At 35.2% G+C, this 13,334-nt stretch overlaps 1 protein-coding gene across 9 annotated transcripts in view; it reads left to right on the top strand.

The window, feature by feature from the left end:
* The window catches only part of ERC2 (ELKS/RAB6-interacting/CAST family member 2), a 443,741-nt gene that overhangs the window by 321,557 nt on the left and 108,850 nt on the right, over window positions 1–13,334 (top strand). For all 9 annotated transcript variants that reach the window (XR_003536997.1, XR_003536996.1, XR_003536995.1 and 6 more), the window contains one exon: window positions 10,530–10,595. Coding sequence is in view for 1 of the 9 variants with exons in the window: in XM_027700915.1 (XP_027556716.1) it covers window positions 10,530–10,556 (27 nt within the window). In the remaining 8 variants the exon portion in view is untranslated. The remainder of the gene's footprint in view (window positions 1–10,529; window positions 10,596–13,334) is intronic.

The raw sequence follows: 13,334 nt of genomic DNA, 5'->3' as shown, positions 1-13,334 counted from the left end.
TTTGTCTTGGCCTCAGTTTAGCCACATCATCATTCAGTTTTCTTCCTTGTATGGAAAATATCTTGAAGGCAGTGTCTGTCTGTGTCACAGAAATGTGCTCTTGAAGCAAATTGCTGTTACTGTTGGAAGTTGTTAGGAATCAGCACATTTGTATTCCCTGCCACAGCTGCCTTCCTGCCCTGCAGCCCTTCTGTCAGCTTTATCCTTTTAATATCAGAACAGGACTGCACATTACTAACCAACAGGGAATTCTGCCTTGCTAACCACCAGTCTGGTCAAATTGAGACATCTCCTTCCCTTTGAGTTCTAATTTCAGGAGCCTCTCTGCCTCTTCCTGTTTGTTTCCTCTTCTGAGTTTCAGGCTCTAGTCACCCATATTCACTTACTAATAATTTCTGTGGGCATTTGACATTCCTGCTCAAAATCCTTACAGTCCTTAACTTACTGGCACATATGACAGATCTCTAGCTCAGGGATGTTCTCCACATAATGAATAGCATTCCTTTGCCACCACCCAGGACTTCCTTCAAAATCAGGAGAACTTTGCCATGTGGTTGAAGGTCTAAAGTACAGTTCCTTCCTTACGACATAGTAAAAAACTGTAATTGATTATTTAAATTAGAAGCAGTCTCTCTACATGAAAAAGGGACTTAATAAGAAGTGTAGGCAATCTATGACATGTATGTGGCTCGGATATACTTAAGTTGGTCTGATGGCTTTCTTGATAGGAAATTAGACTATTTGAGAACTTGATTCTGCATCCACACAGTGGAAGACTGAAAGTATAACATCCAAAGAATTTTCATACTTTAAGACTATATTGCCAGACCTGATTATTATAAGAACTATCCAATCTTCTTACTTCCCATTGTACTTGAGGTTTTTAAAGACATAAAACGTACAGTGTTTCTAATCTCCTAAGAGTTTCCTGAATTCCCAAGCTGTAGTGGATTCAAAACTGACTGCTTTACTCTGTGGTCACCAAGGCTACAAATATATTTTAATTTTGTTTTATGATGAGAGATTATGTTCTTATAAAAAAGAATCTGATTTTTAGAAAAATGTGAATATCATAGGGCGTGCCATAAGGCTTTAGGAGCTGGCTGTTTTCCAAAAAGTTGGCCCTATTCTTAGAAGCTGTAATTGGGGATGGAATGTCACATAGTGTCTAAGCATGTAAAAAGATGTCCTTTTACATCTTTTAATCCTGTGGCTACACAGAGATTTTGTTCCTACTTAAAACATTTTTGATGGCCCTTCTACAAAGTAGTGGTGTTTAGAAGTAATTTGACACAAAGTCACCAACAAGTTTTCTATTACTTTGAGATTTCAGCAAGGAGGCCTAAAAGGTGGTTGGAGATCTCTGAACTATCCTCTTATCTAAAGCAAAAGTCCTCCTTATCAGGACAGTGATGGGACAGGACTTTATCTCCAGTCACAAAGCCAACTGTTACAGAGCTGTCTTAGTATTACATTCATGTCATTTTAAAACAGGCTTTTTGAAAGTATGCTGGTAAACTCATTCATTTGAGAAACAAAGTCATATGCAGTGATGCATGAAACTTGACAACAGACTGTTGCCAAGTAGTTTTAGTATGCCACTACAAACTAACTTTTTGAAGATGATCATGTGCTCTCAAAAAATATGTTTATTCTTTTGTAAAGTGATGACTGGTCTTGGCAACAGGTCTTTTGTTCATCAGCTGGAACTGCTAAATGTCCTCAGAGTTGCTGAAAGATGATATGTGAAAAACTCTGAACAGGTCAGATGGTATTTTGTTTGAGGTAGATGACTTTGAAATCAGAATCACAGGACAGTCAAGCAACAATTATTATTTTAGTGTCTGGATCCTGATCTACAAATCACTGTATTGATCCATATGTAATTGTGGGGAAGGGAGAGCATGCTACTTTGTGTATTTTGGCAGCTCTGGCTGTTAGCATAATGCCTTATATTCTGTGTCCACACTGGAAAATTGCCAAACTCAAATTCCTGAATAGGCCTCAGGAATATTGAAATTGAGATTTTTCCTCAAAAAAAGCCAAACAATAAAGAAACAACAAAACAACACAAAACCAAACAACACAACCTAAAATCCGGACAAACATAAACCGAAACAGATTATTTTAGCTAATGCAAATAACCATGGTTATTTGAAAAGCATACAATTCTTCAGACTCCTTTTGTCTGTGAGTAGAAAGTTCAATCAGAGCAGAAGTTTATTACCTGGAAAACTGAAATATCTTGTTTGGGAGTTTTCTGCTTCATTGAGACTTTGTCTTTCAGGAAAGAAGGGGAAAAAAAAAAAAGCAGGGGAAAACCCAAAACACCAGTGATATTGTCATATAGAGTGATATGATATAGCTGTTTAATGCAGTAAATTGGAAATGTTGGCTTCCTCCCTGACCCACATTTTGTTTAATATTCTGTGTATTTCTTTATCCTGTGTGTTTACACATTGTATTTGGGCAGGTGTGAGCTTGCTCTCGTCTGTTCACTAAATGTATGTGAACTTGTTCTGCTGGTGCCTCAAGCTGCAAGGAAATATGCAATTGCATTAGCACAGAGCTGAACCTGCACTAAGCTCATTGGAGTCACATGGATTTATTTAATTTAGGAATTTGGGCAGGGCAAGGTTTGCTTGTCAGTACATTCAGTATAAACAATCCCAGGCATATCCACTGTAAATAACTAGTATTGTGCTGAATTAATTAGATTTTTGAGAACTCAGGAGTGCGGTGCAAATTAGTCATATAAATGCTTTCACATTTTTAAGTATTTCCTCTAATTTTTCATCTTTGCTACACGTATTATTCTTCTGGAACAAAGAACTTGTGATTCACATCACCCGTTGTACAGACTTGTTGAACTGAATGCAGTTCAATCCTATTTATATCATGGTCACCTTTAAAACATCAATTTTCCAATTAAATTGTAGGCAGTTATCACAGCTATAGTGTTTATTATAAACATGCTACCGAATGGCAAATTGTTCTCTTCTAATGAGGATGTAATTTCTGTCTAAGTGTTTCCCAAAAGTCAGAAAGTGTTATTATGTCATTATTTCAGTAGATACAGAGAATTTTTCCTGCCTCTGACATCTGTCTAAGTATTTCTGTCTACTTTACCCTCAAAAGAAAACCGAAATAGTCTTCCACAGAGGCTTGCCCACATTTTGAGGTTAATATGATTGGTTTCAAACCTAAGGATTATTTTAAGTCACATAGTACTTGTGATGGAACAAAAGAAGGAGCCCTGAAATCCGAAAGAATCTGCTCTGAATTTAAATTTATCCTTCAGGGATACTCTAGTTCTGGATTTTGGTATGCTGCCATTTTGCAGTTAGAAACATTGTATGCTACTCGGAATTTCTTATTGAAAGTAAAAGCCAATAGAAATTTGTATATTTGTTAATTCTTTTGTTATTCCTCCTAATTGTAATTATATTATAGGCAGATTAATTTTCATCTACCTTTTAATTATGCTTAATTTGTAATTTACTAAAATACCAGCTGAACCTGACCTGTATTAAAAGCAAGAAGTAGAAAATAGGTTTTGTCGTCTATGATACTCCAGGAGATGGATTTTCTATATTGAAAAGTTATACCTTTCCTTTGCTTACAGAAATGAATTTATTTTATGTTTTGAGGTTTAATGAATGTGATATAAATGTATACACACTGCTCAGTGTGTATATTTATATATATCTATATTTATATGTTAGATTTGCAGTCTTTTCCACATATGGAAGAATTTTTTGAGATTGTGTTTAGCTACAGAAACCTCTCCCCCTCACTTCCCCTGAATGTGTGTGTTATAATATACAACACATATAGAGGTTTACATTTATCTTATATTAGTAGAAAAATTATCTGCCACCATCATAGTCTAAAATAGGTCTTTAGACCAGCTGAAAGAGCCAAAAATGCATTTCTGGGAGACAGTAACTTGATAACAAAAGTTGCATATCTGGCGCTGGTTACTTAAGTGAGATAACATGTCACAGGCTTTCACTACAAAGGGGACCATAAATTTTTGCATTGCAAATCTGATTTCACGGACCACTTCTTGTAAGAAGCATTGAGTTTCCGCCTCATCTAGTGATAAAACTTCAGAATGCATGAGTATCTGGTGAAACATCTTACTCGTGTTAATGCTGCTCTGGGTGTTGTAAAGTAAATGGTCAGAAACAACCTTTCGCTTACCCCCATCTCCAGTATTTCTGATTGATTTTAACCTTGCTATATACAAAAAGAACAAATGATGAGATGGGCTTTATGGTCATTTTCATAGCTGGGTGATGCATGGTTACTTGTGACCCTTTCTGTTATGGATAGCTATGAAAATAGACCTCTGACATAGATACGTATTGCTGGAGCAATTTTTAAGATTTATTCAACTTTTTGAATATACAAATGAAACATAAAGACCTTCTAAAGCCAAAGACTTAAATGAATCCACTGTTAATCTTTCTGCTTTCTGGTTATAGGCTCAGTTCTTCAAATCATTCATGCACAAAACTCTTCTGTGGTCAATTGTTCCATGTATGGAGAGTTTGGGAGATTAGTCCTCAGCTATGTTTGCTCTTAGAAACTGAGTAGCAGATAAAAATCTCTCTAAGCTCCGAGAGATTCTGATTTTAGACTAAGTCCTTGATTTGAATGAAATGTCATTGCTTAGCAGGTAGATTTCTTTTTAACAATGGGAAAGTAATATTTGTAAATGTAAGTATTTGCTGTAAGTAGGACAGTTTCACAGTTCAGAGCCAGAAGTTACACGTTTAATGACCCATTAGTAGCCATAGATAACAAGGAGTGTAACGTAAATCAGTCATCAGAAAGTTAGTTGAAGAGATGAGCAGGTTATCGGTAGATTTATTTAACCCAAGTTAAGACATTAATTCTTAGCATGCAGCACATGAAAGGGAAATGTGATGAGCCTTGTCAGGAAGGGTCTTCTACTGTGGGAAGAGAGCCAGAAAAGCTTAACTCATCAAGTGTTTAATGTTGCCTGTGTTGCAAAAGCTTTTGGCTAAAAGGAGATTAGGACTTTTTTTTTTATAGAATGGATTTTAAAAAGATACTTGCATGCCACAAAAGTGAGGGAAATTGTGCTGTAACCAAATTTTATACATGTATTTTTATGAGCTGACCTCATAGTAATGCATTTTTTGCAGTCTTTGAGTGCACCTATGTTGGGATTTTAGTTCTGATCAGGAATGAAGATTTGAATCAAATCTTCCTCATCATTCCCACTTCCTGCACTATGGTTCATATCCAGAAATGATGTTGGAGTGGGCACCCCAAATTCCTTTTTAATTGAACTTAAATGAAAGATACATTCTAGGAGGTCCTCCAACACAGAGAAAAAGCTAAAAGGAATTCAGTCTTGGAGATAAGGCAAAATTAATCCGGAATACCCCCCAGGGTGAGTGTATTGTACAGAGGCCGACCCTCAGTACCAATTGTATCGGCTACAGATCTGTTGCTGTTCCAACACGCTGCTAAATACAACCTCCTGCAACTATTCCATGTTCACCAGTAATCCAGAGTATGCCAAGTGCAGAATGGTTATGAATAGACTGATCATTCCTGGCATCTGATTCTTAAAATTCTGTAGATTACCTAATCATGTAGACCATGATTAGAGTTATCCTCTCTTTCTAACCTGCTGTGTAATGTAGCCCCTGTTATCTGAAAGCCATGGTCTCAAATTTACTCCTAAAACTGATGAGCCTTTATAGAATCGATGGCTGAGAAATGTGCCTGCAAAACTTGCATTGAGATACACTCAAATAATAAAACAGAAGATGTCTTTATACAAGCCTTCTACATCTGTGTGGAGTGTTTTCTGATCACTATTCTTTAAATTCCTCATTTTGCTACTTTGAAGCCAGTTTTGAGGTTTTAATGTTGGGTTTTGTAGCAATTGGACCAGAACAGCAAATGATATTTAGTAATAGTATTTAACAGACACTTATTTTTAAGATGGTAAGCAAATATGAGAAGTAGCAGTGCAGAAAACAATAAAAAAGGACTGGGAAAAGGATGAAATAAAATCAGTGAATTTATAATCTATGTACAAAGGCTTTGATAGTATTTGAGATTATACCACTGTGCTATAAATATATATGTCTAAATTAGATACTTGGATGTCAGTCCTCAAAATTCAGAGCATTCAATATTTTAATGACTTTGAATTGATAATAATTTTATAATAATTAAGTGTGAATACTAATTTATCAATTCAAATGCTATCTCTTTTTTCCTTTTTTGCCTGTCGGGAATTGAGATTTTGCTTTGCAGTTTTTGTCATTGAATTGCTATTCTTGACCCTATAAACGAATGAAAGATCCAAGTTTAAAAGGCAGTTAATGTACACAAACATTAATCAAAAATTGCTTGATTACAGTTTATTGTTTGAAAGAGCCGTAGATTAATGATTCAGTAGGATACACACTGATATGAAAAACTAAGCATACTTCTGGAAGGCTCTGATCCAATATTAATACATGATAAGACATAACTGCAGCTTTTATTTTGCTTCACAGTGTCTCAAGAATGGAAAAATAAGTAATGAACTTCATTTTCTCAGAACTTCAGTGAAGAATGCTGTGTTCCTATCATTATCTATTTGCATTGAGGCACCAAACCTCAGCTTCTCAATGAGCTTTTATTCGTGAACCCAGTTAAAGATACAATCCTGATTCTTATGTGCTTTTAATCCAGTGCTTTTGGGTAGTTGTTCCTATCCATACAGAAATATCTGTACCACTAAGTTAGTATTTACATCAGTAAATACCCACTCCTCAAAATGCAATGGTCAGCAGAATGACAGGGATAGTTGAGCTTTACCCCAAGTAAGGGCTTGGAAACAACCCGTCTGCATAACAGGAATAGTAAGTGGTCAATGAGTTCTTTTACTGTCCCTTAGAGAACTTGCATTTGTACCTTCTGGCTTGTGTTAAATTAAGAAGTGACAGCACATATCATGAAATTACAGTTCTTTGGTTTAATCCTACTGTTTTACTGAAAAAGAGGTTTGACATTCTCCAATATCTGTAGGAATTTTACTTTTCTCCTGAACTATCATCAAGCACCAAGTATTTTTAGGTCGGTGCATTACCTAGCATCAATATATGACACAATTAACCAAACATACTAGATAATGAAACATATAATTATTAAACATTGGGCTTTTTTTGATGGGGGTGCTAAGTGAGTGAGCTCTGCTTAGGTTAGTGTAAGTCTGTTCATCAAGTAACTTGTGTCAGGAATTGAAAATGAGATAGGAACAGATTTTCTGGGGTAGGTGTAAACCAAGTCAAAATACTACATAGATACAGATTTTTAAAACAAGACAGTATGCTGAGACTGGGTTTTGTTTGGTGGTTTTGTTTGTTGGTTTTTATTTTTTATTCAATTGTATGTTAACAAAGATCACCGTGTTCAGTTTTGTGAACTTGCTGATCAATAAAATTGGAAAATATGTAATAAATTTTTTGCATAGGGAATAAGATCATGGCACACACATTCTCATTGGAACAGATGTGAGGAAAAAATTACGGAAGAGGATTTTTATTAATTGTAGCTGTTGAAGTTGAAGTGGACCATAATCATAATCTGGACCTGACCACACAATAATTCCTTCATTAAATCTATCCTTTTAAAATTTATTTTGGGTACCAGTAGCCATGTCTTTAGGAAGTGTCTAAGTCTTCATACAAAATCTTCAAGTCACCCAGAACTGATGTGTTACTGAAAAATATGTACCATATTTGCAGTGTAACTGTATCCTCTGATGCAAGAGAAAAGAGCTGTCATCTTTTCTATATATTAGTTAATAATGATCAGACAACCTTTTAGTGTTTCCTGTGTGATCAGTTAGGTTGGGTCTCTTTTGTTTCTCACTGCCAAGTTTATTTTTCAATAATTTTCTAGCTGTTTCCTGTTGTGGTTACAGTCTTTCAAATATTCACAAGAGTGTGACATGAGCAGCAGATGTGTAATTCAGTTTATGGTCTTATGCTACTGTGTAGAGATACAGCAAACTTTGTGATTTTTATTTCTCTGCCTGTATTTTTCCTGGTGAATTGAAGATTGTATCATATGTCACTTCTACCATGATCTGTAAAACCTTTTTTGAGATCATTGATTTCAGATTTCTCCATCTTCCAGGCTTGCCCTGTATGTTTTCCAGTGATGATACTGTATTCATGCTTTCAGGCATATGTTTATATGGCTGATAACCTTTATTCAGCTCATCCTAAATATGTTCAGTTTTCCAAGCAGTCTTGGGCAGTCTTTTCTTTCAGATCATGGAAATATGGAACAAATTTGGGATGAGAAAGATATCTGCAGGTCCCCTTATTTCCCCAGCAAACATTCATTCTGTATAGAGCTAATTTGTCTGACACTGTGTTACGTGGCACATAATGAAATGTCTTACAGAAATCTCAGCATATTATTTCAAAGCACTTACCTTATCAAAAAGAGTCTCTATGTAATTGGAACAGATAGAAAATTCTTTTGACAGGACCAGTACTCAATAAAGCAATGTTGATTGACATTAACTGAGTTCCAGCTTTTAATTTATTGCTTATTGTATATCAGGATCAGTGTCAAACTATATAGTCTTTAATTTTCCATAAAACTCTGTACAAATATTTGACAATATTTGATTTTTCAGCTCTTCTAGAATTCTGCCAGAAAGAGATCACACAAATAATTGAAGTGAAAATGAATGTCTGCCTGTTAGAGGAATTACAATGCACTAACAGCAAACCAGCTGTGTGTAGTTAGGAGGAGTCATTTGGAAACGTACCGAGTTGCCCATTTTGTTGATTTGTGCTGTTTTTAAGGATGTCACCAAAGATTAACCTAATGCATTCTGTTAGTGAAATAGGATCAAACTACTCAGTGGAAAAGAAATCCTTCAGTCTTTCTTCAACCTTTACTCTGGCAAAACTCTTGTCAACTTGAAAGTCAGTTCAATTAGTGTTACTAGGCCTGAGCAAGAGTGGCTCCTGTAGAATTCAGAGGGAATGACTTGTGTTTTCAGTGAGGCAAGCCCAGCTCATTGGAAGTTTTACAGAACCTGTCCCTTTGTTTCAAAAAATAAATAAGAATATTCAGGCCTCGCTGTGTCTTTGCTTTGTGTGGTGTATTTGTGCAGACCTTATAACTGAGATGTGTTCCAAGTTAATTGTAAAAAATTTACCCACATTTCTTCTGTGTTAAATGATAGCTAAGTTTATAGTGGACTGTCAGATTTCTTTACTTAATTCAGCAACATGCAAGACATCTATCTCAACATCTGGTTTTTAATAACAGTTGACATCTGGGAGCTCTTTTTTATTCCAAGAATGGAGTAGGAACAGTAGTGATACTGGCAGTGTATATTTTCAGGCTAAAATTCCTGTCCATTTCAATCATAATTAATTACCATTCATTTTATTTAGTTTTTAGATTTAATTAAGTGCCAGCAATATGTTACACCAGCTAACTTTCAAGGCTCTGAAACTATAGAATGTATTTTTTTCATGTTTCTAAAATATTAATGGGTGAATCTAGAATGATATGATTTTATTTGGTTTTGAAATGCTGAATTCAATGAAAAACACTGTGTTGTGCACCTCTTATGTCCTAGAAGCTGAGTATCACATAATTTGGCACAGTAGAGCTATTTATAGAGATAGCTCTGCACATACACATCTCTGTGTGTATAGATGAAGAATCATAGTAAAATTGTAATCTTCAGTAAATATATCCTGGGAAGAACATTTCACTCTTCTGATTTAGTTCATGCTTTTTATTTTGTTCTTATTAACTTCAAGTTTATAATAAATGTGAAGAAAGACCTGCTTTCAGCTTATCTACCATAAAATAGCCCCTTTTAAAAACAATTTCATGAAATTTTTGTGTTTGCAATTAATTTTATTCATTATTAAAACTCTAAATAAATGAGTAATGTTAATGGTTCAAAAATGGAAAAAAGAAAAACTATCTAGTAGTATTCAACAACGTGCAGTGTTTAACATTTGTTTAAAAGATAGAGTTAATTGATAGCGTGATGGAAAAGTATGCCTTGCTAATGATAGATTTTTATTATTCAGGAGTTTTGTATCTTTTAACTGAATAGAATTTAAGGCAGTTTGATTATACTAATTACTTTGCTTACTTACAAGGCTTGATCTTTGCTGTCAATGTTGTTTTGAATTGCGTGTAAATAAAAAATAGGTAATCTTTTAATATTTAATCTTATAATCTACTTCCTACACACTATTTTAACTAGGATGGAAAATATGTACGTCACTGTTGTTGTTTTTTTGGTTGCTATAGATGCAGATTCTTGTATATGTAACACAAGCTTGTTCACTTGTTTTCACTGGCTTATGTTTAAAAAAAAAAAGTCATGTTTTTAACAGCCAAGAAAATTGTATTTTGTATGCACCAAAGTAACTAACCTTTCCTTCTTTCATTCCAATGCCAACACCTTCTCTGTGCATCTCCTAACGTCTGGCATGCAGGATGATGAGGAGGGTATATGGGCATAGCCGTTCCTATAAACCAAAGTTCCAGTTTTGTTTTGAGGGGTGAGAAACTCTCTTTTTTATCTTTTTTTCAATTTCTATATTTTATTTTAATCTGTGTGGAGCTGTGTGTTTTTTGACAAGTGTGTTTGTGAACCCACACATGTGTTTGTGAAGATGTTTTGTTGTATGCAATGAAAAATGAGAAACTGTGTCTAATGGTTTAGTGGTCTAGTGGTTTAGTATTTTCATAACTTATTGTGGCTAAAGGTGTAAGTAGGTACAAAGCTTTAAAAGAAGTCTATTTGTATCTGTTCGTATCTGTCTAAACAATTTTCTTTTTTCAGTAGGTAAGAATTTCTTTAAACTAGTATTAATCTGCTATATCATCTCAACAATCCCTGTAAGAACATTGTAATATTATTGCAGAACATGTATGATACTTAAGAAAGTTTGCCACAGATTAAGCATGGAATCTCACTGGAATAGAATTTATAATATGCATGGAAAAATGAGACTTCCTCTTAAGCTGAAATGTTTTAATGAATTTTTAAAATAAGCAGCAGATTCTTAATAAGGAGAGTATAATCTCTCCATGCAATTCATGTTCTGGGCCTGAAAGTGTGATGGAATAACATCCATGCAACCATTTGGTTGTGATAGTTAAGACTACAAAGTGCAGCTCCTTTTGTTTGTCTCTCAGTTATGAGTAAATACTGTATTGTCATCGTGTGTCATTTATTGATGGATGCATATCCAGTTCTTTGGTGCTTGCCTTTGAAGCTGGAGGTAATTTGCAGCTCATGATCACCGTGGCCTCAACATTGCTGAGACCATCAGGCTTGGTGGTTTTCTCCTAGAAAATGTTGCTCACTGCTTCTCACAGGGACAGTTTTATTTGCTGCAATGGGCCTGTTCAAAGGAGCAAAATCTACTCTTTTAAGTAAAGATTATTGTATTATTAAAGCTTCCATACTTTATATTGCTTTGACCCCTGTCACCTCAAGTCAAAGACTTGTATGATTTGTTTCCAGCTGTGTTATAAGCCATGTTGTAAGTCCGTTGTTCTATTTGATATGAATAAAATCTTCAAAATATTTTTTGTTCTTATATGCTTACTTTTCAGAATAGTTGTGAAATGCAAAATTAGTGCAATCCATAATGAATAATTTGAATTTCCTTTTAAAAAAAAGGAAAAATTTAAAATTCCATTACAGAGAACTTTAAGATTCAGTGATTTTAAAATAAAATAATGGGCACTGTGATACCATTAACATTTAAAAGAAAGCAACCTTGGTTTATCAGAGTATAATTATAAATCTTTCTGGGTTTTATGCTTTCTGATTCAGTCCTAAACGGCTAGTACTGGTTGTATGTGTAGGTAACCTCTGTGTTTATGGACACACATGTTGCATGTGGTAACAGTAGGAAAGGATGTGACTCATATTCTAAATTTTTTCTAGTTTCTTTCTTCTTTCCTGAAAGTAAGCAGCCTGAGAAAGAATTTGGAGTTTTTCTTTTACACACAAAATGTAAAAGAGGTTTATGGGCTTTCTTAGGTTTTTAAGTAATTAGAAAGTTCTGTTAATTGTAACTGCATGATATTTTAATAGCAGTTTATGATGTTATTTAGAAGTAATGTAATTTTCAGCTGTTTGTCAGCATCATTCTTCTGTTTTGGGTGTGGAAAGAGGCCTTGTTTATTTTCCAGGCCCATATTTATTTCCAGTTTAAGAATAGACATTCCTCTTTCATGCTTTTGTTCAAATGCCAACATAGTTTATCTGCTATTGTCATATATCAGACCTTTAACAAATAACTTGTTTGCTGTTTCTTTTCAAGGGGAGGATCTCGGCAAAGGTATTTTAACAAATAGCTGGTAGCAGGCACAGCCAGTCCTGCAGACTGAACTTATGAGTAGACCTGTCCTCGTGGGTAGAAAAGCCATGACTCTGATGGAACTGCTATCCCAAGGTGGAAGTTCATGTCACAGACCTCCTTCCCTATGGGAAAAAAATAACTTAGGCCCCAGACCTCTAGACCTTTCTGAAAACACGTGGGAATACTAAATTTCCTCATATTCACTGTTAAGACCTGTAAGTATATCTTACAAAAGATATACTTAGAAAAAATAATGGATAGATGTCCCTATTGTGCACAGGCTTGAGAGCAAACAGCTTGATTTGGCTGTGTGAGCACAGGAGTTGGCATTCTCCACTCTCTTTAAAAAGTTGTAAGTTAAAAATCATGGAAGTCCCTTTAAACTTGACTGCTTTAGTGTTCAAATGCTGCACAGGAGTGACATGAAACGATGGTGGAGATGTAGAGTGGCAGGACAAGGATGTGTTATGAGGTTATAGAGAGCTAGTTACTCATTAAGGATCAGACAGGGTGTTCAGGAGAATCTCGCTGGCCAGCCAATTTAGTAGCAAATGTAGCTGCATGGCTTTAGTCTTGTTAGAAAAAGGATCTCTTTCCCTCTCCTCACACTTACAGCGGGAAAAAAAGAAAGAAAATTGGAGGTGATGATAAGTTTTAAGAATAAAGCCTATACAGCAGTCTGTCATGGGTAACTGAAGCCATGTGACCTTCAGCAAACATGTTTTGTGACACAGCTGGGAGTGCAGGTAGAACACAAGTGCTTGTTTTCACTTTCCAGTTCCTAGCACTGAAGTGCAGCAGAACACTGGAAAAACAGCTGGGACTTTGCCACAAGCTGTACGTGTGTGCCAGTAAGAGAAATCAACACAAAACCTGTTTGGACAGTATTTGTTTGTACAGTACTGTAGACTTTGTTCTTTG

The sequence above is a fragment of the Neopelma chrysocephalum genome, unplaced genomic scaffold, assembly GCF_003984885.1.
Source record: "Neopelma chrysocephalum unplaced genomic scaffold, ASM398488v2 Primary Assembly neopelma1_147, whole genome shotgun sequence".
Taxonomy (NCBI): domain Eukaryota; kingdom Metazoa; phylum Chordata; class Aves; order Passeriformes; family Pipridae; genus Neopelma; species Neopelma chrysocephalum.
Note: the sequence above shows the minus strand (reverse complement) of the source record. Positions and strands in the feature narration are given on the sequence as shown.